Source organism: Zasmidium cellare, assembly GCF_010093935.1.
Source record: "Zasmidium cellare ATCC 36951 unplaced genomic scaffold M409scaffold_28, whole genome shotgun sequence".
NCBI lineage: Eukaryota > Fungi > Ascomycota > Dothideomycetes > Mycosphaerellales > Mycosphaerellaceae > Zasmidium > Zasmidium cellare.
This window is the reverse complement of record NW_022986972.1, coordinates 148,435-171,682: the sequence shown is the minus strand read 5'-3', so window position 1 is coordinate 171,682 and position 23,248 is coordinate 148,435. Positions and strand designations below refer to the sequence as shown.

The following is a 23,248-nucleotide window of genomic DNA, read 5'->3' as shown; positions in this document are numbered from 1 at the left end:
GAGCCCGGCACTCAGCTTAACAAAACCTTTTCTGTCTTCATTCCATTATCACTCCATCGCTCGACCGAGTCGTAGCGATTTTTTCTTGACAGTCCACGTTCATGTTGTTTCGTTATCTTCTGCATTTGTGCCGTCCGTCGCGGCACAGCAAGACCAAAGTGGACCATCTGGTATCTCTGGCGGCTACAATCTTGGCGCTTGAAACACACCTGTTCTCTCATTTGCGTACACATCTATTGGCCGAGAAAGCGCTCAGGCCTTCGGCTGGCAGACATCCTACACGTTTATCTGCAGAGCGGCGCTTGAGTTGCGTTCTAATATTACCTGTTCGAACTCATCGGCCACACGAAAGATCAAGACCAGAGCTGCCACGCTGCGGAACTTTGACACCACTTCTTCTCTTTGCACTGTTCACACTCATTATGAAGTTTTGTTGTTTTCTTCCTGTGTGAGATGCTGGCACTCTTGTTCCTGTTTTGCCTACTTTCTCTGGCTGCGTCTTCTTCCGCTCCTGCGTGCTCGAGTCCGACTCCGATTGCGCTACCAGTCACCAATGTCAAATTGTCAAATGGACAGGAGATCCGAGGCATACCACTGTCAATCGGCACTCCTGCACAAAACTTCTCCTTTCAGCCGTCTGAGTAAGTACACTTTCAACCTACACCACGAATCTTTTACTGATGGCATCCTCTCACAGCTTCTTCAACGATACATGGGTCAGTCGATTGACCCGTCTGTGAACCAGTGCCTCGTTGACTAGGAACAGGTCTTCAACACGAGCGCCGCCTTTTGCTGGCCAAACACCACAGAAACACAATGCCTCTCTCAAAGAGGTGGGTTGTACGACCCCAGCCTGTCCAAAACCGCGGTGGGCGATTTGAATGTCTTCGAAGCCGGTGGAGATTCTACAGACACCGAAGGCAGGGTGGATGGTATGTTTGAAAGCTCAGGATTATGGAGGTCATTGCTGACATATACAGGTCCGCACGTTTGGTTCAACAAGTTTGCTAAAGACACACTACATGTAGGCAATGCCTCTGTGGATAGCTATCCGATCGGGATGGCAGGTCTCGATTACGGGGAGTATCTCAATCCCCAAGCCAATATCGGATTGGGACGGAACTCAACATTGCTCAACGCCTTGAAAGACGCGGGACACATTTCATCTCGTGTATGGGGTTACTGGCCCGGAATTGACAGCGCGACAGCGAGCGCAGCTATGGACGGCTCGATTGTCTTCGGTGGATACGATGCGGCGAAGACGACTGGTGCAAATCTCACTCTGCCGTTAGCACAGCCTTCTAAGGGCTGTCCATCTGGCATGTCTCTGATCCTCACGAGTATGCGACTCGATTTTCCGAATGGTACCGAAGCAGATCTCTTGGCCCCTCAGACTATATCGGCTTGCTTCAGAGTCAACTTCCCGTCCATCATGACCGCGGCGTCGAATCCCTACTACAACAGATTCCTAGAATATACAGATGTTACACCTATAGACTGGATCAAGCCACTTTACAGCCCTCGTGATGTGTGAGTACACCTGCAGCACCAGCACATTGCAAGACCTCTGACCAGTCTCTAGCTTTGTTGGCGAGTTGACTCTGGGCTTCAGCACGGGATTCAGCGTCACCATACCCAACGATGTCTTGGTTGTTCCTGATTCTAGTGTCGGATCGGACGGTGCGGTTCAAACGAACAGCAGTGCATCGATCGTCAGGATCGGAGTGCTCATCGATGCAAATGCGAACGACAATCCTACCATCGGGAGAGATTTCTTCGCGTCAGCGTATCTCATGGTCGATCTTGAGGCCAATACTTTTACTTTGTGGACCGCAAATGCTACATCAGACACGAATCTTGTGACCATTGACAGGGCCTGCTCGACGAATGCCAGTAACGTCACCGACAACACGGATGATGGTACTGTTGCTACCATCCCTGGCACAGCAAGCGAGACAGCGACGGCGTCACCCGAGACGAACGGCAGCATACCGACCACTACAATCGTCGGCGCTGTTGTCGGAGGAGTCCTAGGCGCTGGTGCATTCATTGCCACTGCTATATTCTGCGTTTGGCGGCGAAGATCCTTGGCGAAGTCAAGCCAAAGCATGACCGAGCTGACCACACAAGAACACACCTATCCAGACGACAACTCCAGTGGGCCACCATCATACGTCTGGCGCACAAACGAGTTGGGTTCGCACGAAGTTGTTGAGATGTCCGCAACGCAATTGCGGCCACATGAGCTGAACGGCATCCACAAGCCGTACGAGCTGCACTGTCCTCGAACTCCCAAGTATGAACTTGATGCATCATGAAAGACTTCCATCTGTACATAATCACGCTCTAGACATGATATTCATGCGAACTCATCGTTTCATTGGATCGTGTGGTCGTGTCACGTGGTACCACTGAATTCACTCCAGCTCGGCCCCCCGTCCACCCCCAACCTTCAACCATTCAAGATAACATCAGCAGCCTTCTCACTGACCATGAATATGGCAGATTGAATGAATACACCTGGTATACGGGGAAAGACAGAGGCGTCTACAACCCTCAAACCATCCACCCCAATCACCCGGAACTCAGAATCAAGCACCGCACTTGGATCGCTCGTAGAACCAATCTTCGCCGTACAGCAAGCATGATGACCCCACGCCTGGTCCTTAACGAACTGCTCGAGGTCCGCATCGGACGTGACGTCGGCTCCGGGGCGTTGCTCAGTCCAGTTGGTGCCAGCCAAGGGATAGTTGTAGTAGCGCTGATTCGCCTCACGGGACATTTTGATCGCTTGGACGAGGGCTTTGACGTCCTTTACGTCGGCGTCGTTGGCCGTGGTGCCGGTGTCGAAGTAGTTGAAGTTGATGACGGGCGTGTCGAGGGGTTCGGTGGAGCGGAGTTCGACGGTTCCGGCTGTGTTGCGGGTGTGGGCTTTCAGGGTGTACCAACTGAAGACTTTGTGGCTGGCGACTGCGGCGTCTCCCCAACGGGGAAAGTAGCCTGTGAAGTTTACGGGGCCGCCGAAGATGAAGAGGTCGATGTCAGAATTGTCTGCATAGTCTGAGTTAACGGCCATGGCGGCAGCGAGGCCGTCGGATCCGTAGGCTCCTCGAAGGCCGAGGACGCTGGGGTTGTTCTGCCATTGCGTGAAGCACTTGTCGTGTGGCTTTGCGTCGAAGGTGCAGCCGTCCAGGATTGCGAAATCGTTGGGATGAAGTGCGTTCACGGGGATTTCGTAGCGATCTTGCATGTTGTTTCCCAGGCCTGGGGCGTCCTTGATAACGTTGATGCCGAAGCTCTGTAGTTCAGCCTGGGGACCAATTCCGGAGAGCTTGAGAGTCTGGACGGTGTTGTAGCTACCGCCTGCGATGATGACTTCTTTTCGAGCTCGAGCCGTGTTGGGAGTGCCAGCAGCACCGCTGAGAGGGCTGGCTCGGTAGAGATGTGGTCCGTCTAGGAAATCGACACCGATGGCTTTTGGTGTAGCACCGGTTGTGTCGAAGTTGATCTTCGTGACATGAGCGTTGGTACGGACGGTCAATGGACTGCCGTTGTTGACGGTGTCGACGATGAAGTCTCGTACACTGACTCGGGTACCGCCTCTCTGGCCACGGAGTCAGTCGTTAATATGTACGTCTCGAACTACTGATCATACCTGAATAAGAGGAATCTGATAGAAGCCCTCAAGTGAGTCTCGACCGGGAGTGTTATTTGGATCAACAAGCAATGTCTGCCCCAGCCCCGTCACCGCAGCAAGTGGATCCGGGCCAAGACCCATAACAGCAGCACCTCCAGCAAGATGCTGGACGAGCATATTGTCTTTAAGAAGAATAGCAGGGTCTGTAGGCCCTGTTGGCTGCCACTCGTAAACCTTGTTCAAATACTGCTGCATATTGGAAGACGACCATGACGAGTCTCCTGTAATCGATGCGATGTTGTCCCAATCGCTAGCATGTGGTGTAATCCAGATAAGTGCATTGTGAGAGACACAGCCGCCCAAGGTGCCAGCACGAGGGTAGAGGATGCCCTTTCCGGGGACATATTTGGGGTCTCTCTGCGCTCGGCTCTGGTCTTGGTAGTGGTTGACGAAGATATCCCAGGCGATCTGCTTGTCCTGTGTTACTGATGCTTGGAAGCCCGGGATCGAATACTTGGGACTCATCATTAGCCACCAGACACTCACTGCTAACACGCTTCTTCGCGCCATTCGAGACTCACGTTGTAGTTCTGGCCTTGGTCGTCTCCCGACTCGATGAGAAGAACGGTGTTGTTGGCGCGAGCGAGCCTGCTGGCCAAAGGGCCTCCTCCTGCTCCAGAGCCCACGACGATATAATCGAAGACAAGATCTCGTTCTTCTACAGGTGCAGCAGATGTAACTGCCGCAATGACGGCCAGCAAGGCGGTTGTGAACGCCCTCATCATGACGGACTCCGGAACAGAACGCTGGAGGAGGGGCAGAGCATGAAGTGCAGTCCATTCTTCTCATTATGTACACACGAGCGTTACATGCAGCTCCGTCTCAGCACTCAACGGCGCTCAGTCAATAGTTGGCTAGCGCCCAGTGAAAACAGCACGCGAGTCGAATCTACGAACCAATAGCGGCAATTCTTTCTCTTTACGAGGGGTGCTCGTTTACAAACGGTCCGCCACGTTGAGCCTATATTTAAGCTTTTCTAATATGGCTCAGGTTGGTGGCAGCCTTGGCCGCCTCCTGTCCAGGTGGACCGCCTCTGCGCAAGGCACGACATCATTTCATTTCGACGGCGAAGTTGAAGCAGACTTTCGAAGTCGAGGTTAAGCAATACCGTCTGCGTCACGTTGGCTTGGCGGCAAAGTGGCTCCGAAGGATGCAGAAAATCGGAGGTCAGATCTCCATGTTGTAGTCACATATTTCGCTCCAGAAGTCCGTCAGCAAGCGACGAGAAAAGCCGCTCCAGCAAGCCAACAAGCTCTCATTGTTGAAAGCTTCTGCCGATTGCGAGCGAAGACGAATTATGAGCCAAGTTTCCATGAGTATTCGCCACCTCGCAAGGCCGACGAGAGTTGCTGTAGGCACAGCTCAGTCGATCATGTCCGAGCGATCAGCAGCGACCTGTGGCCGATATTCGTTGATTCAAGACGGACTCTGGCGAATCCGTCGCAAACTCCGCTTGAGGTTATGATACCCAACGCCCGGAAGCAGTTGCGCAAGCTCCATCTGCCACAGAAGTTGTTCGTACTTCGGTCCGTCTTATCCGCGTGCCTAGAGAGAACTTTAACCCCACTTCGCACTACTACATCTGGACCAGTCGTGTGCTGTTTTTCGTATCATTGCCTCGGGTGATCTGATTAGATCAAGATGAAGCGGCGATCGGTCTTCGAAATTGTAGTCACACTCGAAGTCGTTTCCGGTTCAAGAGCATTCTCGTCGAACAGCTGTCCAATGATCCAAGCAAGCGCCACTGCTGTTCCTCGGCGTAGCTTGGCAGCTGCAAGACAATGCGAGATCCAACTCGGACATCACGTTGTCTGCAAGCAAGGATGGCTTCCTATGCTGCTCCTTGTCCTGATACCATTCGCAAGAAGTGATTCTCCCAGAATCGAATACCGTCCAAGCACTGATCTCGACACAGAGCACCGGCTTCTTCCGCCATTTCAAGCTCTTCCGTAGCAACACCAACACTCCAGCCAAATCGTTCTGCAGTCTCTTGTGCCGTGACGCCTCTACCAAAAGCAGGCTTCTGATCATCGCCAGTCTGCAACGCAAAAGTATGATGAGGTTGTTGCAACCAACTCAACAAACTTGCAATCGTCTTCTCGTCGGTCCTGCTTCGCTCTTGCACAGCCAATAGACCACTTTTGAATCGACGCAGGCGCACAGGTAAGTGTAACGTATCCCACATGGTGGCAGCTTTTTCGAAGTCTAATGGCGACACCAACTCAATGCCGTTGCGGGTCCGATTGAACACTTGCCAAAGATCCACTAGCGATATGATGCCTCCTTCTTTGCGAAGCACGCCTTTCCTGTCGTCAGTCAGGAATTCCGCCAGATCTCGAGAAAGTTCCGTCACGTATAGCTGCTCTGCAGATGATCCAGTGCCGAGCATATCCTTCGTAGTCACCAACCCTAACGCAGAAGCAGAGTCTGAGATCAGCCTTCTTGCGTCAGAGTCACCGTCTGCGGCACCGTTTGTCTGCTTAGCAAATTGTTCTGCCATCTCAATGACTTCTTTCGCGGATGTCATCAATGCTTCAAGATCTTCGAAGGCGGTACCAATGACTGCTTGATTGTTTTGTCGCAGAAGAGCACCTCTCTGCTCCAGGCCCGCAATTCCAACAACTCGCCGTGGTGTGCTGCTTGACGGTGTAGTGCCATTATTTGGCCTCGAGAAGCCATTTGACTGAGGCGGTGTGGAGGCTGGTTTGGGTACTGGCGGTGCACTCTGGAGCAACCACTTTCTCTGCACTAGTGCGTTTTGAAGTCGGTCGTTGAAGGTAGGCGCACCACCGTCACGAAATGAGAATTTGATGGTCTGGATGGAGTCATTGCCCACGATGCTTGCGACATCCAGACTAGGACCGGGCGAGTCTGTCCGCTGGATTTCTTCTGCCGTAGTCTGAACTCTGCGATCGGTTGCCGTTTGCAGAGATGCGCCACACACTTCACATGTGCTCAGTGAGGGGTGGTTCTGAAATGTACAGCGTGGACATTGACCAGGCGGTATTGCCGGCTGTGAAGATAAGTTTTGCAATCCCGAATTGGAAGAAGTATTGAACCCATGTGCGATGGTGGTTGGTCCAGAAGCCCTGCTTGGACGATTCGACATTGCGCTGATCGCGGCTTTCACCATGGTGACCAGAGGAGGTTTGATCCCACACGCCTGACATGGCGATAGCGGCGTATGCTCGTTCGCTGTAGCAGGATCAAAGTTGGGCGGGACTTGATTCGACATTCCACATATCGAACAGACCCAAGTGGCATTTACATCTCTGGCAGGAGCGGGTGATGGTGTTGATGTGGGTAAAGAGGATCCAACTGATCCTACCAAAGCATCACTTGGAGACGCATATCGTGGGACAGGACTTCTAATGGCCGAAACCCCCTTCTTGGCTGCCTTTGGGAAAAGGGTGATCTTTGGAGAGGATTTGAGAAAGCCAGCATAGAACTCGGATCGCTCGATCTCCTTCAAATTGATGGCCACGGAGTATTTCCTGGGGTCTCCATTGTCGACGTAGCATACACGATGCGATGTCAGATAAGCATGACCATTTTGATAGTTTGGGATCTTGTATTTGCCTTCGTACAAGCCCACACTGTCCTGAACGAAGAGAAGAGTCTCATCGTCGTAAAGCGATGGCCGAAGCGCAGTCGTCAGATCCAGGTGTCGAAGAAACATTCGCAGACATGGGGAGTGGTGGTTGTTGCGGTGCTTGAGGAAGACGCGGAAGTCGTGTCGATTCGACTTGTGCGACTCTGTTAGCCGCTACTGATCTTAAAGTGTTGTAGCGTGAGATTGAGATAATACGTGAAGGAGTTCTGTGCAAGCAACGTTTAGCAGCCAAGAGAGATCGTGACCTCGAGTCTTTCTGATGGTGAATCTCAAGGCGCAGGCGGCGAGTGAAGTTGGGCAAGTCACGTGCCGCATGATTCATCACGCCAAGCCGCTAAAATGGGCGACTACACATCGTCCACCGCTCCAACCTCTTCCTCCTTTCTTCACCTCGCACACATAGAAGGCCAGTCACATAACACCACCGCGACGTCAGCAATACCATCCGACAACATACGCACTGTCGTCCGTCATCTCACTCTCTATTTCGCGAGTCTACCCCCCGCCTCGAAGCTCCATCAGCTTCCGCGGTCGCAATCTGGAGGCGCTGCCGACATGACAGCACAACCTGCCTTCACGGCCGTCGCGGCTCGGCGCACGCTCGCCAAAGACACGCCTGCGGACTCCAATAAGCCCACCAACTTTGCATCCACCGTCGTTGATTACGTGCAGCGTTCCTTCTTTGAGTTCAATAGACAGAAGGAGGCGCCCGCTCTCGCCGGCATCACGGACAAGGACATCCGGAACAAGCTCTCCATCATAGTCAACAAGGCCACAGAAGCAGGCGTTGTGAACAGCAGAGATTGGGCAAATTTTCCTCTACCACATGAGCACATCCTCGACGACCGCAGGCAATCCATGTATGCCGCGCAGAATGCAGTCATAGCTAACCTACTCGAACCCTCCATGGAACCCCAGTTCAACGGGGCACACGCATCAGGCCCAAATGCGAAGAAACGAAAGTCCCTCGACCAGGAAATGACGGACGCCGAAGGACAGCCAGTAACTCCGCCATGGAAGAAGAAGACAAACGCCAAGGCCACACTTGCCGAGCGCATGACGGGCAAGAGTAAGCACCAGGATAAAAAGCGCAAGGACAACAACACCTGGTTTGACACCAGCGCCGATGCACTCGAGCGTCGTCGACAGCGCTTTGCTCAATCTCCCGAGCCTTCCCCTTACATTTCTTCACGTGATGATTCCCCTGCTGTCGATGCCAACTCCGGACCCATCGTTGGTACCTGCCAAACGCTCGAGAAGAACTACTTCAGATTGACTGCACCGCCTAACCCAAGCACTGTGCGACCCCTGCCCGTACTGGAGAAGGCGCTCGATTACATCATGACCAAGTGGAAGAGCGAACATGATTACACATACACTTGTGACCAGCTCAAGTCCCTGCGCCAGGACCTCACGGTCCAGCGCATCAAGTCACCTTTCACGATCCGAGTATACGAGACGCATGCACGCATTGCACTGCAAATGAAGGACCTGGGTGAGTACAATCAGTGTCAAACGCAGCTTCGGGCGCTGTACAAGTTAAGGCTGGGGGAGGGCGGCAGCAGCGGCGGCAAGGAGGATGAGTTTTTGGCGTACCGCATTCTGTATTTGATCTACACGCGCAATCGGACCGACATGAACAACATGTTGGCCGATCTAACCACAGCAGACAAAAAGGGAACCTACGTGTCCCTCGCCCTTCGAGTGCGCGCGGCGCTGGCCTCGGGCAACTACCACAGATTCTTCCAGCTGTACCGTCAGTACCAGGACCGTAACATGGTCCCGTACTTGATGGACATGTTCATCGACCGGGAGCGATTGGGTGCCATGGCTGCCATTTGCAAATCGTGAGCTACTCCTTACCCGTCTTCATGCTTGACTGATTGTTCTGCAGCTACAAACCCGACGTAAGCAGCAAATTCCTCACCAAAGAGCTTGCCTTTACTTGCAGCGACACGGAACTTTTTGACGAAGACGTCGAGCGAGAGTGCCTCAGCTTTGTGGTCAACCACGGCAGCGACGCATTGGTGCAGGAGAAGGACGGCGGCGACGTTCGAGTCCTCACAGGCAAGGCGGGCAACATATTCGAGATGGCTAAGCAAGCGGCGTTTGGCAAGGTGGATATCAAGGGCCAGATCTGATGGCGCCCACGGTTACGTCGCTCTCCGTCTCTGCCCCCTTCTTCATCATCGTCGCACCCCCCTTCACTAACCCAGCAATCCGAGCGACTTGAGCACAGCGGCATCAGCACAGCGGTAGGCGAGACGGCTTGAGCAGATCTTCGATTTTGGCATACGGCACATGGCGTTCTTCTGGGGTGGCTTTTCAGGGTGAAGAGCACAGTACTTGGGTTGGTTGATTTGGATTCGCAGACCAGAGCGCATGGCGCTCGGTATGGGTCACGGGAGATACCACTTCGCGTTGCTGTTGGAGTTTTCAAGCGAATGAACAGTAGTTCTTAGCCTTTCCGTTTGCGCCGGCGACTTCACGTGCACCAAGCCATTGAAGTCTAGAGCGCGAATTCAAACACATGTTTCATGTTTCATCCATCACAACCCTTGACATCAGACACACTACGATGCCCTCCACTGGTATCGTGAAACATGTCAACCCCGTGGTTGTCGAAGACTCGCACTCATTCAACCAGGTACGAAGATTATTCAACAGTGTCATGCCTGCATGCCTCACGAAGTGTTCTGTTGAGGTGTGAGGGAGACTAGGGCTAGGAGTTCAAACAGTCGATGTCAGAGGCATGAGTCGTGGCTTTGGCGGGCCGATGATGGGCGGGAAGTTACTTCAAGTTCTCTGCCGGTCGGGAGATGTAGATGGGTACGTTCTTCTTCTAGTATGTACAATAGAGCTGTTTGACGTGTCTGTACGACAGCTGGTTCTTCACGCCTTGACAGATTGAGTGATTGATTGAGTGATTGTGATTTCGGGTATTGGCGGTTGAAGAGACGATGTCCGATGGACAGGTCGGCTCAATTTGAGAGATTGAATGAAGAAGAGAAGTCATTTATCTTGTGATACGTTGGTATGTCAAATCGTACTCGCGTTGGGAATTGGTTTTGATGGAGTTGGTGATACATTGGCTAGGCTAGAGAAGGGGCATTGACCACACGATTCACGCCGTAACGATGGCGGTCGCGTGGCAGGGCGATGCTGAGGGAAGTGGATGTGGTGGTTCGTGTTACGTGTGACGATGGTGGTGTGGTTGTTCAGAGCACAGTGTGAAATGACCCCGGCCTGCATGCAGCTCGAAGGAAGTGGGAAGTGGTTCCTGCAGCGCGGCATGCGGCACAGGAACTTTTTTGAGCCCTTTGCTCTCTGCTGTTTGGCTGGAGGGTGCTTTTTTGTGTGCTCTGTCGTGCAGTAGTGGGGTTTTATTTCTCACGAGTGGGTGTGGGTGTGACTTGTAATGTCCGTGAACATGATGACAGGAGCTGGTGGTTAGAAGAGCAGACCAGAACGATGGGCTCGATGATTGAGATGCTGGCGAGAGATCACTCAGCATGAAACACGTCCTCCACCAAGGACGGTGTCATGGAATTCCTTGTGCCGGGCGAGCGAAAACCCAACGATCACAGCCCATTGCTGCAGCAAAGAGCAATATAAATCGCGCCGTCGATACGGAGCCACGAGGAGGGTCGATATTGCGGCGGGCAGCTCGACGTGCATCCGCAGGTTGTCTGGCTTGCTGCCGGGAACCATTGTGGCGGTTGTCGTTCAAGGAAGCGGGTGTGCCGAATCAAGAGGTTGAAACAGGTACCTTGCCCCGTTCCTTGAGATTCTCAGCTTTTGATGGATGAGTGGATGGATGGGTGGGTGGTGGTGTGGAGAGGCAGTGGAGCATCCGCTTTCTCTGCAGGTGGGTGGCATGGTCGAGGGAGCTCGAGTGTGACAGATGTGAATTTTTTTCCAAGTGTCGTCGTAATCCAGTTCTTCTACCATACAAACCAGTCCTCGCAGATTCGATACAGCTGTCGTTCCTTTTGGCTTTTGATACCGTGTGTTAAGGTTTCTGGCGGTTCAGAAGAGGCACCCTGGTCGAGCCGTGGATTGTGCGGTTTCTCGCTAAGAGCAGTCCCTGGCCGGTGTTGGGCATCGGGAGTACCTCGCAGTCGGCGCAGCAGCAGCAGCAGCAGCAGCATCTGCATCAGCACAGAGCACCTCTCAGCACGCAGGCCGAGTCGACGACGATTGCAGCTCGTCGCAGGGCAGTGCTGGCTGGCGACGACGGGCAGAGTGTCGCTGGTGTGCGAGGGAGACGTGAGGCAGCCGGCCGCCGCTTGTTGATCCTTGGCCTGCTTCCGACTCGACGGCTCGCGCACGCAAAAGCATCCAGCATCCTCGACGCTCCAGCAGCGCAGACTGCACCTTGACCTCACCACACGCATCGCCACGCCCATACCACGACCCGACACGACACACAGACGTCACGATTCACCACGCACACATTCACTTCGCTTCCCTCTGCACACGCGCTGCCACGTGCGCCGACCTTGCGCAGCCCCCCGCCGTCGCCTTCCACGCCCTCTCTTTGATAAGGCGCCCGCAGCCTCGCCTCTTTCATTCACCACTGCGCGCCTCTCCACGTGCAGAGCCCACCCTCCCGGATACGCAGACGCCACCCTCGCCATACTTCTTTGTTTGCCCGCGCATACGACATTCCACATCGCTGAGGGTCTGCTGCGACTCCGCCGCGCTTCGCTGCCTCGACAGTCACAATGAAGGTGGGTACACTCTACACACCGCGCGCAATGCCTATACTGACGGCGCACAAGTTCCGGCGATCCATAAAGAGCGACAAGCACGACTCGGCCAAACCCGTCCAGGTCTCAATACCCCAAAAGGATGCCATCGCAATAGAACCCCCAAAGAAGGTACGTCCCGCCCGACTTATTGCAGGGGTCGACTCGCCCGTATTAACGACCACATGTTTCAGGTCATCAAGGCCATCTACGACTACAATGCCCCCGCCGACTCGGACATGTACATGTCCTTCAACGCCGGCGATTTCCTCCACGTTATAGGCCGCGAGAGCGACTCGGACTGGTACGAAGCGAGCAACCCCTTGCGCAACGAGCGCGGCTTGGTACCTGTCAAATACTTTGAGAATGTGGGCAAGACCGTGCGAGACAGCGGCGATTCATCAAAGTCAATCACCAGCACGACCCACGACAGCGGCTACGCTGAAGGCTCCACGCCACCGAATATAACATCTGCGCCGAGGATGAGCACGGGCGTGCCGATGCCCATGATACCGGGACACAGATCGATGAAGTCTATCACCAAAGCGGGTGGGATATACGGCATTGTCTCGTACGACTTCCACGCCGAACGCCCCGACGAGCTCGATGCGAAAGAGGGCGAGGCGATAATAGTGATCGCGCAGTCGAATCCAGAGTGGTTCGTCGCAAAGCCCATAACACGGCTGGGAGGCCCTGGGTTGATTCCGGTATCCTTCATCGAGATAAGAGACATGACAACTGGGCAGGCGGTGGAAGATCCTGTGGCGGCGGTACAAAAAGCAGGCATACCGCGCGTTGAAGAGTGGAAAAAGATGGCGGCCGAGTATAAGAATACCAGCATACCTCTTGGCACTGTGTCAACATCAGGTGTGGGATCCCTCACACCAGGCATGGAGCGCATGAGCTTGCAGAACGGACAGGCGAATGGCCACTCGAGACAACCCAGCAACTCGTACACGACACAGCAACAGCAGAACCTCTTCGCGCCTGTGCGAGCATCTGTACCACGATACACCTTTGCGGACGGCAAATTCCAGTTCATTGTGGAATGCAGGTTATCGAACGGTACACATTGGGACTTGTCAAGGATATACGAGGACTTCTACGAGCTGCAGATCAACCTCATCAACGCATTCCCCGACGAAGCTGGCAAGGACTCAACCAAGCCGCGGATATTGCCTTATATGCCAGGACCGGTGAAATACGTGACGGACAATATCAGTGAAGGAAGGAGAGCGAACTTGGACGAGTACTTGCGGGATCTGCTGAGACTACCGCAATACCTGACCAGTTCGTCACTCGTGAGGAACTTCTTCGCACCGAGGGAAGGAGACTACGAGGTTGACCCGGGCGCCGTGGACTTGAATGAACACGCGAGACCGATGGACGCCAGATTCTCCCAGGTCTCACAAGGATCACATCAAACCAACCCATACCAACAATTCGCGCAGCAACAACGAGGTCCTCCCCAACAACCAACCCACCAATACAACCAATCGCAAGCCTCCAACGGACCCTACCGGCACCAACGAGCCCAACAATCCCAAGCCAGCGCCAGCTTCACCTCCCAATCCCCACCCAACGCCAGCGGCCTCCCCGCGCCCCGCCAACCCTCCCACACCGCCAGCTCCTCCGCACCCCCCAGCACGGCCCCCGTCAAAGTCAAAGCCTGGTTCGACCGCGACACGTGCGTCGTGATCCGCATGGCGCCCCGCGGCCAATTCTCCTTCGACGACCTCTACCGCAAAATCGTCGAGCGGCGGAAACTCGAGTACAAAGGCCAGGACCAGAACGACGAGATCCTCGATATAGAGTATCGGGATGAGAAGGACGGGGAATATTATCGGCTCGAGGGCGATGAGGATTTGGATATTGCGGTTGAGAGGAATGAGAAGTTGACGTTGGCTGTGAGGGCCGCGAGTTCGTGAGTGAGGAAACCGTGAGGGTTTGGATTTTTGGTTTGCGAGGCGTTCTGAAGGGGTTTGGTTGGATAACAGCGCCAGAAAGGAAAGAAAGATGGACGGATGGATGCGAAGTGACGGGATGTGATACCTTTTGGGCGCTGCTGTTACACGATGATGGGAGTCATGATTGAAATGGAGTGCAATGAAGTTTTGCTTTTGGGGACGCAAATGGATTTTTCGCAGGCTCAGGAAAATCGGCTTGTCCTGCTTTTGCTTGCTCTGCGCTTGATTTGTTTGGCGCTGGGCTGGGGGTGGGTTTCTCTCTGTCTTTTGGTCAACAGAGGAGCTGTGCTTCTTTTTTTTTTCTGCGAAGTTCTTTTCGTGTGCAGGACACTGCGATGGAGGGAGGGGCATTGCTTTTCAAAATTTGCTAGAGAAGGAAGGGAAGTTCAGAGGAGAGAGTAGGTAGATGAGAGAGTAGAGAGAGAAAAATCGAAGGGGTGTTCAAAAATTTCAAGAATCACACAACCCGCTTTTCACTCACGCATGCTTGGTTGAAGTCTGAATCACAGTGTCCCGAGACTAATCATGCATGCACTCGTTGGTAAAATGGTTCATATTACAAGCTCTTTCTCTCTCTTGACTTACTGTAATGTATGTATAACTCTCACTCTCCCCCATTTCCTGAGGAGGGGCCAAGCAATAAAAATGAAAGAATGCTAAACAGTGCTACTGCTGGCTGTTGGGGGGCGTATCATCGTGAAACAACATGAATAGGCAAGAGAAAAAGACCCCTCCCTCCGCACGTAATGCAAACGAAGCATCCCCATTCTCCATCCAAATGCAATCCAAACCGTCAATCCAACCCAACCTTGACCTCCACCCCCAACCCCCAAAAACGCCCATATAATGCTCAACGCCTGCCTTCTCGAACACACACGCACACGCACGCACACGTACACGGGGAATCAATGCCAATATCACTCAAAATCCATCTTCACCTCCCCCTCCTTACCCCACTCATCGACATCTTCCGCGTCCCAAGGATTTCTCAGGGGATCGACTTTCCCCTCGCTTTCCTTCCTGGCCGGGGGGTTGGGGGTGGAAACGCTCCGCAGGGTAGGCAGACGCTCGGCGCTGCTGGAGCCGAAGCGCTGTTTGGGTTGGGGGTGTTGTTGGTCGGGCCAGGAGGTTTGTTCGTATGATGGCGCTGCTGTCTTGGGTCGTGGGTCGTCGTCTTCGAAGGACATGCTGATGTCGGCTTCGCTGTGGTCTTGGGGGGTTTCTTTCGACGAGATGTGAGAGCCGTTCGGGAGGGATGTTGTGCTCGAGGCTGCGGGTGTGCCGTTTGTTTGGCTGGAGCCTATGCCGTCGTGGCTTTGCGTGTGTCGGGCTTCTGGTCTCGAGGAGCCGTTGGGTGTTGTGCTGCCGTTCGTCTTTTTGGCCTCATGTTCCTCCTTCGGGAGGGAGACCTTCAGCGCGGGCAGTGTGCTCTGGATTTCCTTTACGGTGAGATGCTTCTTGATCTCCTCGATATCCCCAGGACTCTGAATAGCCAGCGCCAGCGCCTCTCTCCGAATGGCGTCCACATCGAAGAGGACGTTGGCACTCTCTTGCGCAGCTCTTTCTGACTCCCGCTCATCCCCCTCGAGGATCTTCTGCGACCGCTCATCGTACGTCTCCCAAGACTTCTTCTGCGGAGCGTTTTTCTTACGCGAGAAGAAAGCCTTGAACCCCTTCTTTTCAGGCTGTTCATCGAGCTGCTTTCGCGCCTCCTCAATCTCGTCCAAAAGCTCACGCTGGCGCTTCTCGTGATTCTCTGGGTCTGGATCTTCGATTTCAGTGTACTCCAAACTCTCCACTGCCCAGCCTACTTTGTCGAGTAGAGTAGGCATCATACCACGATACGCCATGTGTCCAGGCACGTCCTCTGTCACGTCGATGTTCTCAATGCCATTAACATTGACACTCGCCAGACCCGCCACACGCATTATGCCACCACTCGTCGCGCGGAAGAGGTATCCCAAGATCCAGTCGTTGGTCGCATAGCCGTTCACGAAGCGTCCGCTGACGACACTTCTTGCACGAAGATACTCATCTCTGTTCGCGACGACCGGTGAGCCGAACATGTATACATTCTGTACAAGGCCCAATGCACCTCGCTTGGCCAGCTCCTTCAGGCAAGACCAGATGACGCGAGATCCAAGAGAGAAGCCTACGAGTGTAATCGGTCGAACACCAAGATTCCTATCGATAATGGAGTCGGCGAGAATGAGTCCTGTGGCGTCGGCGCGGACAAGCGATGAGGTCCAAGGATTATCGATCAAGTACGAGATCTTGGCGAGCACTATTGGCGTTGATAGACCTGCCATGAGAGTAGACAGCACCGTGGCTCCCAGAATCTGCTGGATTGTCTGTGTCAACGCTTCGGTTCCTAGAATTTGAATCGTCTGACCGGTACTCTGCAACATCTCGGGCTCCCAGTTCACTGAATATATGTCGCCCATGATAGGGTCGATGGTACTGAAAGGGAGTCGCACATCGTCCACTTTGCCAGTCATCCAACCCGCCACGGTCACAATCAGGTTCGTTCGCTTGTTGTTGAAAAGAGGCTTGTATTCGTAGGTCTTGACGGCGCCTGTCCTTCGGTTCGATGTCGTAAGACCAATCTTACCTCCGATCAAGGTTCCAGTCGTTCCGATCAGTGCTGCCGCACCTGTACCCGCGAGGAAGGTACTAGTACCAGTCACACCAACAGCTGTGAAGCCAGCAGCCAAACCAGCACCGATGACAGGGGCCAGTAAGCCTGAGCTGAGACCAATGACCAGACCGCCACCAACGGTACATAGACCCATCACCATGTACCGCTTCTTCAAGGCTGCCTTTCTCCTGGCCTCGAGATGATCATCTTCATTCCAGTTCTCCTTCTCGGCCTGCTCTTGCATCTCCAATGCATCCGTCACACGCTTTTCAAACCGACAAATCTCCTGCCATTCGATCGATAACGCCGATCCCACACGCTCAAGCAGTGTACGCGACCTGGCATCGTAAGTGCTGTCTGCTATCAGCAGGAGGAAAAGATCACACAAAACCGTCCACCGAATGTCAATGTCGAGATTCTTTTGATCCTCAATGTCGTCTGGGTTCTGGATCGTGAGTTCGTCTGCCGTATATTGCTCATAAGCTGGTGGCGGGTCATCGACCGCGGCGGGTGTCGTTGGCTCGGATGGCGGCGCAGGTGTCGAGGGTTTTGAAGGTGGGTTGGATGAGACGCGTTTCTCAGCGGCACTTGACGGCCGTGGCGAGGCTAATGATGGCCTTGCTGAAGAAGCTTGCGAATCAGAATCCGGCTGTGCGTTGGGATTCTTCACACGAGCGTTGGCCATCAGCGCAGGAGTTAAGTCGGAGGGCAACACGCCATGTTCAGCAAGCTGCTCAACCATGATCTGTTCCCTCGCGTCGATCTCCATATGCTCATACACACGCAGCATCATCTTCTGGCCCCACTTTTGAAGTGCTTCGACGGCGATATTGACAGCCTTCTTCGAGTTTTTCGTTCGTTCAAGCTGGTCCATGTCTTTACCCATTGCCGCAATCGACAGCCTCACCACACCGACATATGCTATACGTTGGCCTTCGGTGAGCAGTTCCTTTGTGGCCTGCATTTGCGATACGGCATTACGTCCTTCCTCATCGTCGTCATATACAGTGTTGTTAGCATACTGCTCCTTGAAGAGGTAGGCCGTATTGTCGTCCATGCTGGTCGCCGACTTGGCATCTTCGTCCATCTGCACACGTGTGTATCCTTTGCCTGCTCCGCCAAGGGTGCCATACGAAACAGTCTCGTCTTCCACTTCATCATACTCTTTGGCCAGAACCTTTCCCCAGTCATCGTAGATCCTGTGTGTCGCGAATGCCGGCATTTCCTGCCATTCGTCCTCTTCATTCTTTTCTTCTTCCACTATAGTCTCCTTGGGAGCCATCTGCTGGTGGGACCATTCTGAGACTGACGTGACCGAGGGCTGCTGCTTATGTCTGGACGCACTCGGACTGGACGGGGACTTAGGACTGGTAGGATCCTTCGAATCGGTGGATGATCGTTTCTTGTCGCTCGAACGTGCATTGTCTAAGCTAGTCCTGGGAGTCTGTGGCTTTTTCTCTTCGTCCTTCGCCTCATCCTGTTTCTCATCCACATCCTTCACTGCAGTCTCCTTCGCATGCTCTACTTCCTTTTCCGGCTCTTTCACCGGCTCTTTGACCTCGCCGCCAGTCTCTTCGATCACCTGCTTCTTGATATCCTCCGGACTGTCCAATTCTTCCAGGGTATACGTGCGCCTTCTTGGCGGCCGTGGAGGTAGTCCGAACTCATCTGCGGCTGCAGGTTCTGCTTTGGGCTCATCGACCTTTTCCTTCTCTTCCTTGGTGTGCACGCGCTTCAGCTCGGTGGGGTTCGCTTCATCTTGGATGGGTTCTGTAGGTGGTTCGGCGGTATGTTCAGCGGGCATGCTGACCGACTCTAGGCGTGCCGGCTATAGCATGGAGATGATGCTGTTGATATAACGACTGCAATGCGAAAGAGCTGTCGTCAATGGCGATGCTGTAATTGCTGTGCGACGTGGTAGTCCTCGGCGGGTGCTGCTGCTGTCCAACAAAGGCGTTGTTTTGGGGCGTGAAAGCTATTGACTGACTGGACCCAAAGTCGCGCGATTGAAAGTGGACCCTTCTGCGTTCCTTCCTCTCACGCTACTGCGCTTCTTTCTCCACAGGAGGCCGGCTAAACGGTCCCGCCGCTGCTTTTGTAAACCTTAAAATGCCATGGTACTTCAATCATCGCTTCTTAAGAATTCCAAATTTCAACATTCATTCTCACGAATTGCACTCGAATCTTACATTATATAAAGCGGTAGCACACCAACATACAACGAAAGCCAGCCCCGGTGAAGGAATGAATGGAGACCCAAAGCACACTCCCCATAATTGGGCGCTGCATAGCTTCTGGCTTCTGGGAATATGAAAACTGGACTCCTCAATCCGCGTATAGCGCACCAAGCTATCGAGGCGCTGATTGAGTGACTGGTCATTCTGGATGTTGGAGCCAACGCCAATTGCAGTCTCGCCAGCTTGATCCCATGATGGTGTAAGATTCGAGCAGGAAACGAAATGGAATGCGGTGGCGTAGAGGTCATCGACTCCTCCTGCCAGACACCAAATCTATCAGTGTTCTAGAGTGTAGGTAAGTTACTGGTCCATCTACTCGCCCCGCCACTGGCTGTCGATCTCCAAAGCGGACATAGTCTTCGGACCTAACCAACCGCTACGTCGCGGTGCCCAACGACCATAAACATCTTCCCTTCTTTTGGCGACCATTCAGGGCTATCAGTCTTAACACGAAACCCTTTCGACGTCAACAGGCTCTCCAAAGCATCAAGTCGCCCGCCTCGTAGGTCACAGATCTCCACCACCACATTCGCAACCATTGCCCAGTGGGCTTCCTCCAGACTACGCAAGACCTCCAGCTCCACACCCTCGATATCGACTTTGAGCAAATCGATCCTTTTGAGATTCTCACGCCCGGTGAGGAAGTTGGACAGTCGGCGAACCTGCACAGGAACCTCTTGATTGTTTTCGTACATTCTCCCCGCTTCGTCCCAGAAGTCGTCCTCAAGTCCACGAAACATCTTCGTCACAAGCTCCTTTTCCTCCGGGACGAGCGTTGAATTGCCAGGCACCATCGGGTAGAAGACGAAAGTCTGGACACCATCTTCCGCACCCAACGCACACTCGTGCAACTCGACGTCCTTGAGCTCATGGAGCTTGACATTGTCACTCAGCGCGTCGAAGGTCTCTGGGGCTGGCTCGAAAGCGAGGATCGTCGACGTCGGGTACTTCTTCTTCATGTAGAGCGTGAAAATGCCCACGTTGGCGCCGGCGTCGACGATGAAGGCGTCTTCAGGCAGCTCAGCGACATTGTAGGCGTGGTCTTGGAAGATCTCCTTGTAGATGAATCGGGTTTCTTCAACACCGCCGGCGTAAGCTGAGAAGCCGGGTGCGAACTCTACTAGCTGCTTCCCCATTGTTTGGAACAAGGCAGTTGGTGAGATTTTCGGGATCGGTATATCTGTTCCATCAACGCCATCGCCGTGAATTTGAAGAAGACGAAGCGCAGGAAGCGTCCTTCGGTTCAGCTCGCTTCCTTCTCCACATAGGGAAGATTAAACGAGAGCCCATGATGTTAAGCTCCCAAATTTGATCCATTGTTGGAGCCTGGGAAGTAGAGGATGCCGGTCTGTAGCCGCGGTGGGTGCGTTTCGAATACAGTTGGATAAAATGCGACGTGAAGTGCAGTTGTCTTGCAGATAGCCTTTCTCCACAAGTCAGGCCGGCGGGACGGCCCTGAAGCCCATCAAAAAGTTTAAAAACCTTAGTCAAATTCCCTTCAGGACTTCAATCAACCAAATTTCCAAAAACTTTCATCCTCGCATGAACCACAACATCACACTCAAATGAAGCGATAGCGCCACCAACCATCCACTACCCACCCGCGATAACAATCGCCCACCATGAAAGGCAAACGCTCCAAACAATACCGCAAACTGATGCACGCCTACCAACTGACCTTCAACTTCCGCGAACCCTACCAAGTCCTCCTCACGGCCGACATCATCCAAGACGCGGCGCGCTTCAAAATGCGGCTGGGCTCGCTGCTCGAAAACACCCTGCACGGCGAGATCAAACCCATGATCACGCAGTGCTGCATCCGGCACCTCTACAACGCGCCCGCTTGCCCGGAGAAAGACGCCTGGATCGAGGTCGCCAAGACGGCGGAGCGGCGGCGCTGTGGACACCATGAGTTGGAGGTTCCGCTGAGTGCGCGGGAGTGTCTGGAGAGCGTGGTGGATCCGAAGGGGAGTGGGAATAATCGGCATCGGTATGTGGTTGCGAGTCAGGAGGGGGAGGTGAGGGGACGGATGAGGGAGATTGCGGGGGTGCCGTTGATTTATATTGCGCGGAGTGTGATGATTTTGGAGCCTATGGCGCGGAGGAGTGAGGCTGTGAGGGAGGGGGAGGACAAGGCGAAGATTAGGGCGGGGTTGAAGGGACGGAGGGGTGTGGCGGCGTTGAGTGGGGTTGGGGAGAAGAGGAAGAGGGAGGAGGATGATGATGAGCAAGAAGATAAGGATGGTGATGGTGGTGAGGGGGATCAGGCAGGGCAGCCTGCGAAGAAGAGGAAGCCGAAGGGGCCGAAGGGACCCAATCCGCTGAGTGTCAAGAAGGCGAAGAAAGAGAATAGTAAGGAAACAGAGCACGAGAAGAGCGTGATACGAAAGGCAGCGAAGAAAGATCCGCAAGCAGCTGAGAAGGCTGGCCTAAGTGCCGTTTCTGGCGAAGAGGGCTCAGAAGCATTGAAGAAGCGCAAGAGGAAGAGGAAGCCAAAGGAAGCTGACGCAGCTGATGGTGGTGATTGAACGGTCTGTAGTAGTATGCTGTTTTTGACTTCATGAGATACCCTCTATCCAGCTTCACGAGCATGCGCTGGCACATCGAACAAATCGCTTCTATCCATTCACCCTCTATTTATTCATCTCAAACCTTCTTGCCCTGCGCGATCAAATCGCTCACTTTCGGTGGCAAGACCATCTGGCTCCTATCATTCCTCTTGAAAAACTCACTCAACAAGTTTGCCGTCTTCTCAGGCACATCCTCCTGTACAAAGTGTCCAGCCTCAGGAATCACCGTAAGTTGAAACTTGCCCTGCATCTGCCCAATCATCAACTCCTTGTCCAGTCGATCCGTTCCCGCAAGAATCAGCAATTTCGCCCCTCTCCCCGTGAGAAATTTCTGCGACATCCCCTGGAACCACTGATCCCACCAGGGACTTGTCGACATGAGGTCCGTCTTCCAGATGTATTTCCCCTTGCCCGTGGGCGAAGAGACCAGGAGACTCGGGACAGACGCTTCAGCGGAGCGTTGGTCTCGAATCGTGCGGGATCGGACGTGCCAGGTGATGGCGTCGTCGACGCTGGAGAAGATGCTCGGTCGCGAGGAGAGGTATGTCTTCATGTGCGAGAGGGCTTCGATGGCGGAGCCTTCGACCACGTCGATTACGCAGTAGCCGATGAGGGAGGAGCCGAAGATTTTGAAGTGTGTGCTCGCGATGGTTGTCATGATTGCTCCGCCTAGGCTGTGGCCTATCAGAACGATGGGTGGGAGGGTGGTCCATGATTGCTTCTCGGCCGTGAGTTGGATCATGGCGACGGCGTCGGCGACGAGGGCATCGAGGCTGAAGTCGACGATTGCTTCTCCTGAGGACGCGTTGGTGACGATGGATCCATGAGCGCGAGCTTCGAGACTGAGAATCCCGGCCTCTGGTGACTTCTTCCGAATCTCCTGCGCGAACATGGCGAACGACATGCCCGACGCACCAGCGCCATGGTGACAGATAAACAAGGGGCCTTTCTTCAAATTCGTCGGAGGCGTCAAATAGACATGATATTTCCCGACTTGCTCCCCATCCCGCCGTTCCAAAAACAATTCCTGCTCGAAGTAATTCGTCCAGTGCGTCGGCGGAGCCTCATGCTCCCGAGAAGAGGGCCTCACCGTCGCCACACTCGCCGCCGAAGATGCAGACGAGTCGGACGAGGAGCTGTAGTCGTCATACTCTGCTGACGAGCGGCCCTGCGTGGGGATGGGAGTGGGCTTTGGGCGCAGATTCTGGCTCTGCGGTGGTGGTGGCTGCGTGTTTACGCTTTGCCGGAAGAGGTCTGACATGGCGTTGCGCAGCTATGGGTAGCTTGGGTCATTTGACGAGGAGGAGGTTGAAGCATTGGTGCGGAGTTGGGTGCGTTGTCGTGTGGCGAAGTGGTGGAAGCTATCTTTCCACATGTCGACGATGGGGAGAGGGGCGAGATCGGCGGTCACGAACAATTCGACGTTGGGTTGGGAAAGAGGGCACCTTCTCGATGTGATATGCGCTCGCTTGCTTCTTGAATATGTATGGACAGAGGTGAGGTTTGATACGGCAGCCTCAGGCAGAAAAACGATTCACAATGCTCTGCGGCGGCCAGACCGTTCCAAGACGCCGGCGAAATGTTTCACGAACTGGTCTGCGATGCCGATCTGATCGAACAATGCCTGCTACTTCGTCCACCATTAATATGGACCTGGCTACATCTGCCAACTCCCACATCTTCTGACCGCATCGTTCGCATCACCTTTCACTCGCATTTCCCTGTTTCGTCGCGAGAGTTTGGCTCATTCCTTAGCGTGCGCATGATGCGGATGA

General features: G+C 53.9%; 10 protein-coding genes across 10 annotated transcripts; 5 read left to right on the top strand and 5 right to left on the bottom strand.

Moving 5' to 3' along the window:
* Positions 1-453: 453 nt before the first annotated feature.
* On the top strand, positions 454-2,302 carry M409DRAFT_57011 (uncharacterized protein; the record flags this gene model as incomplete). Its single annotated transcript, XM_033813483.1, has 6 exons — positions 454-641; positions 698-716; positions 767-932; positions 981-1,530; positions 1,583-2,196; positions 2,298-2,302. The coding sequence occupies 6 exons, from the start codon at positions 454-456 to the stop codon at positions 2,300-2,302; spliced, it is 1,542 nt and encodes a 513-aa protein (XP_033664789.1).
* Positions 2,303-2,452: 150 nt separating this feature from the next.
* On the bottom strand, positions 2,453-4,422 carry M409DRAFT_57010 (GMC oxidoreductase; the record flags this gene model as incomplete). The annotated part of the gene is made up of 3 exons (XM_033813482.1): positions 2,453-3,604; positions 3,656-4,150; positions 4,219-4,422. The coding sequence occupies 3 exons, from the start codon at positions 4,420-4,422 to the stop codon at positions 2,453-2,455; spliced, it is 1,851 nt and encodes a 616-aa protein (XP_033664788.1).
* Positions 4,423-5,528: 1,106 nt separating this feature from the next.
* M409DRAFT_57009 (uncharacterized protein) lies at positions 5,529-7,376 on the bottom strand (the record flags this gene model as incomplete). The annotated part of the gene is made up of 1 exon (XM_033813481.1): positions 5,529-7,376. The coding sequence occupies one exon, from the start codon at positions 7,374-7,376 to the stop codon at positions 5,529-5,531; it is 1,848 nt and encodes a 615-aa protein (XP_033664787.1).
* Positions 7,377-7,865: 489 nt separating this feature from the next.
* Positions 7,866-9,451, top strand: M409DRAFT_68159 (uncharacterized protein; the record flags this gene model as incomplete). Its single annotated transcript, XM_033817707.1, has 2 exons — positions 7,866-9,157; positions 9,205-9,451. The coding sequence occupies 2 exons, from the start codon at positions 7,866-7,868 to the stop codon at positions 9,449-9,451; spliced, it is 1,539 nt and encodes a 512-aa protein (XP_033664786.1).
* A 1,660-nt stretch (positions 9,452-11,111) lies between these two features.
* M409DRAFT_57007 (uncharacterized protein) lies at positions 11,112-11,692 on the top strand (the record flags this gene model as incomplete). The annotated part of the gene is made up of 2 exons (XM_033813480.1): positions 11,112-11,178; positions 11,328-11,692. 2 exons carry the CDS (start codon positions 11,112-11,114, stop codon positions 11,690-11,692), a joined length of 432 nt encoding a protein of 143 aa, XP_033664785.1.
* A 345-nt stretch (positions 11,693-12,037) lies between these two features.
* M409DRAFT_25673 (uncharacterized protein) lies at positions 12,038-13,989 on the top strand (the record flags this gene model as incomplete). The annotated part of the gene is made up of 3 exons (XM_033807791.1): positions 12,038-12,043; positions 12,095-12,193; positions 12,256-13,989. The coding sequence occupies 3 exons, from the start codon at positions 12,038-12,040 to the stop codon at positions 13,987-13,989; spliced, it is 1,839 nt and encodes a 612-aa protein (XP_033664784.1).
* Positions 13,990-14,547: 558 nt separating this feature from the next.
* M409DRAFT_68157 (uncharacterized protein) lies at positions 14,548-18,470 on the bottom strand (the record flags this gene model as incomplete). The annotated part of the gene is made up of 2 exons (XM_033817706.1): positions 14,548-14,612; positions 15,095-18,470. 2 exons carry the CDS (start codon positions 18,468-18,470, stop codon positions 14,548-14,550), a joined length of 3,441 nt encoding a protein of 1,146 aa, XP_033664783.1.
* A 798-nt stretch (positions 18,471-19,268) lies between these two features.
* M409DRAFT_57004 (uncharacterized protein) lies at positions 19,269-20,039 on the bottom strand (the record flags this gene model as incomplete). The annotated part of the gene is made up of 1 exon (XM_033813479.1): positions 19,269-20,039. The coding sequence occupies one exon, from the start codon at positions 20,037-20,039 to the stop codon at positions 19,269-19,271; it is 771 nt and encodes a 256-aa protein (XP_033664782.1).
* Positions 20,040-20,525: 486 nt separating this feature from the next.
* On the top strand, positions 20,526-21,431 carry M409DRAFT_37174 (uncharacterized protein; the record flags this gene model as incomplete). Its single annotated transcript, XM_033810685.1, has 2 exons — positions 20,526-21,092; positions 21,171-21,431. The coding sequence occupies 2 exons, from the start codon at positions 20,526-20,528 to the stop codon at positions 21,429-21,431; spliced, it is 828 nt and encodes a 275-aa protein (XP_033664781.1).
* Positions 21,432-21,549: 118 nt separating this feature from the next.
* On the bottom strand, positions 21,550-22,734 carry M409DRAFT_57002 (uncharacterized protein; the record flags this gene model as incomplete). The annotated part of the gene is made up of 1 exon (XM_033813478.1): positions 21,550-22,734. One exon carries the CDS (start codon positions 22,732-22,734, stop codon positions 21,550-21,552), a length of 1,185 nt encoding a protein of 394 aa, XP_033664780.1.
* Between the last annotated feature and the right edge of the window lie 514 nt (positions 22,735-23,248).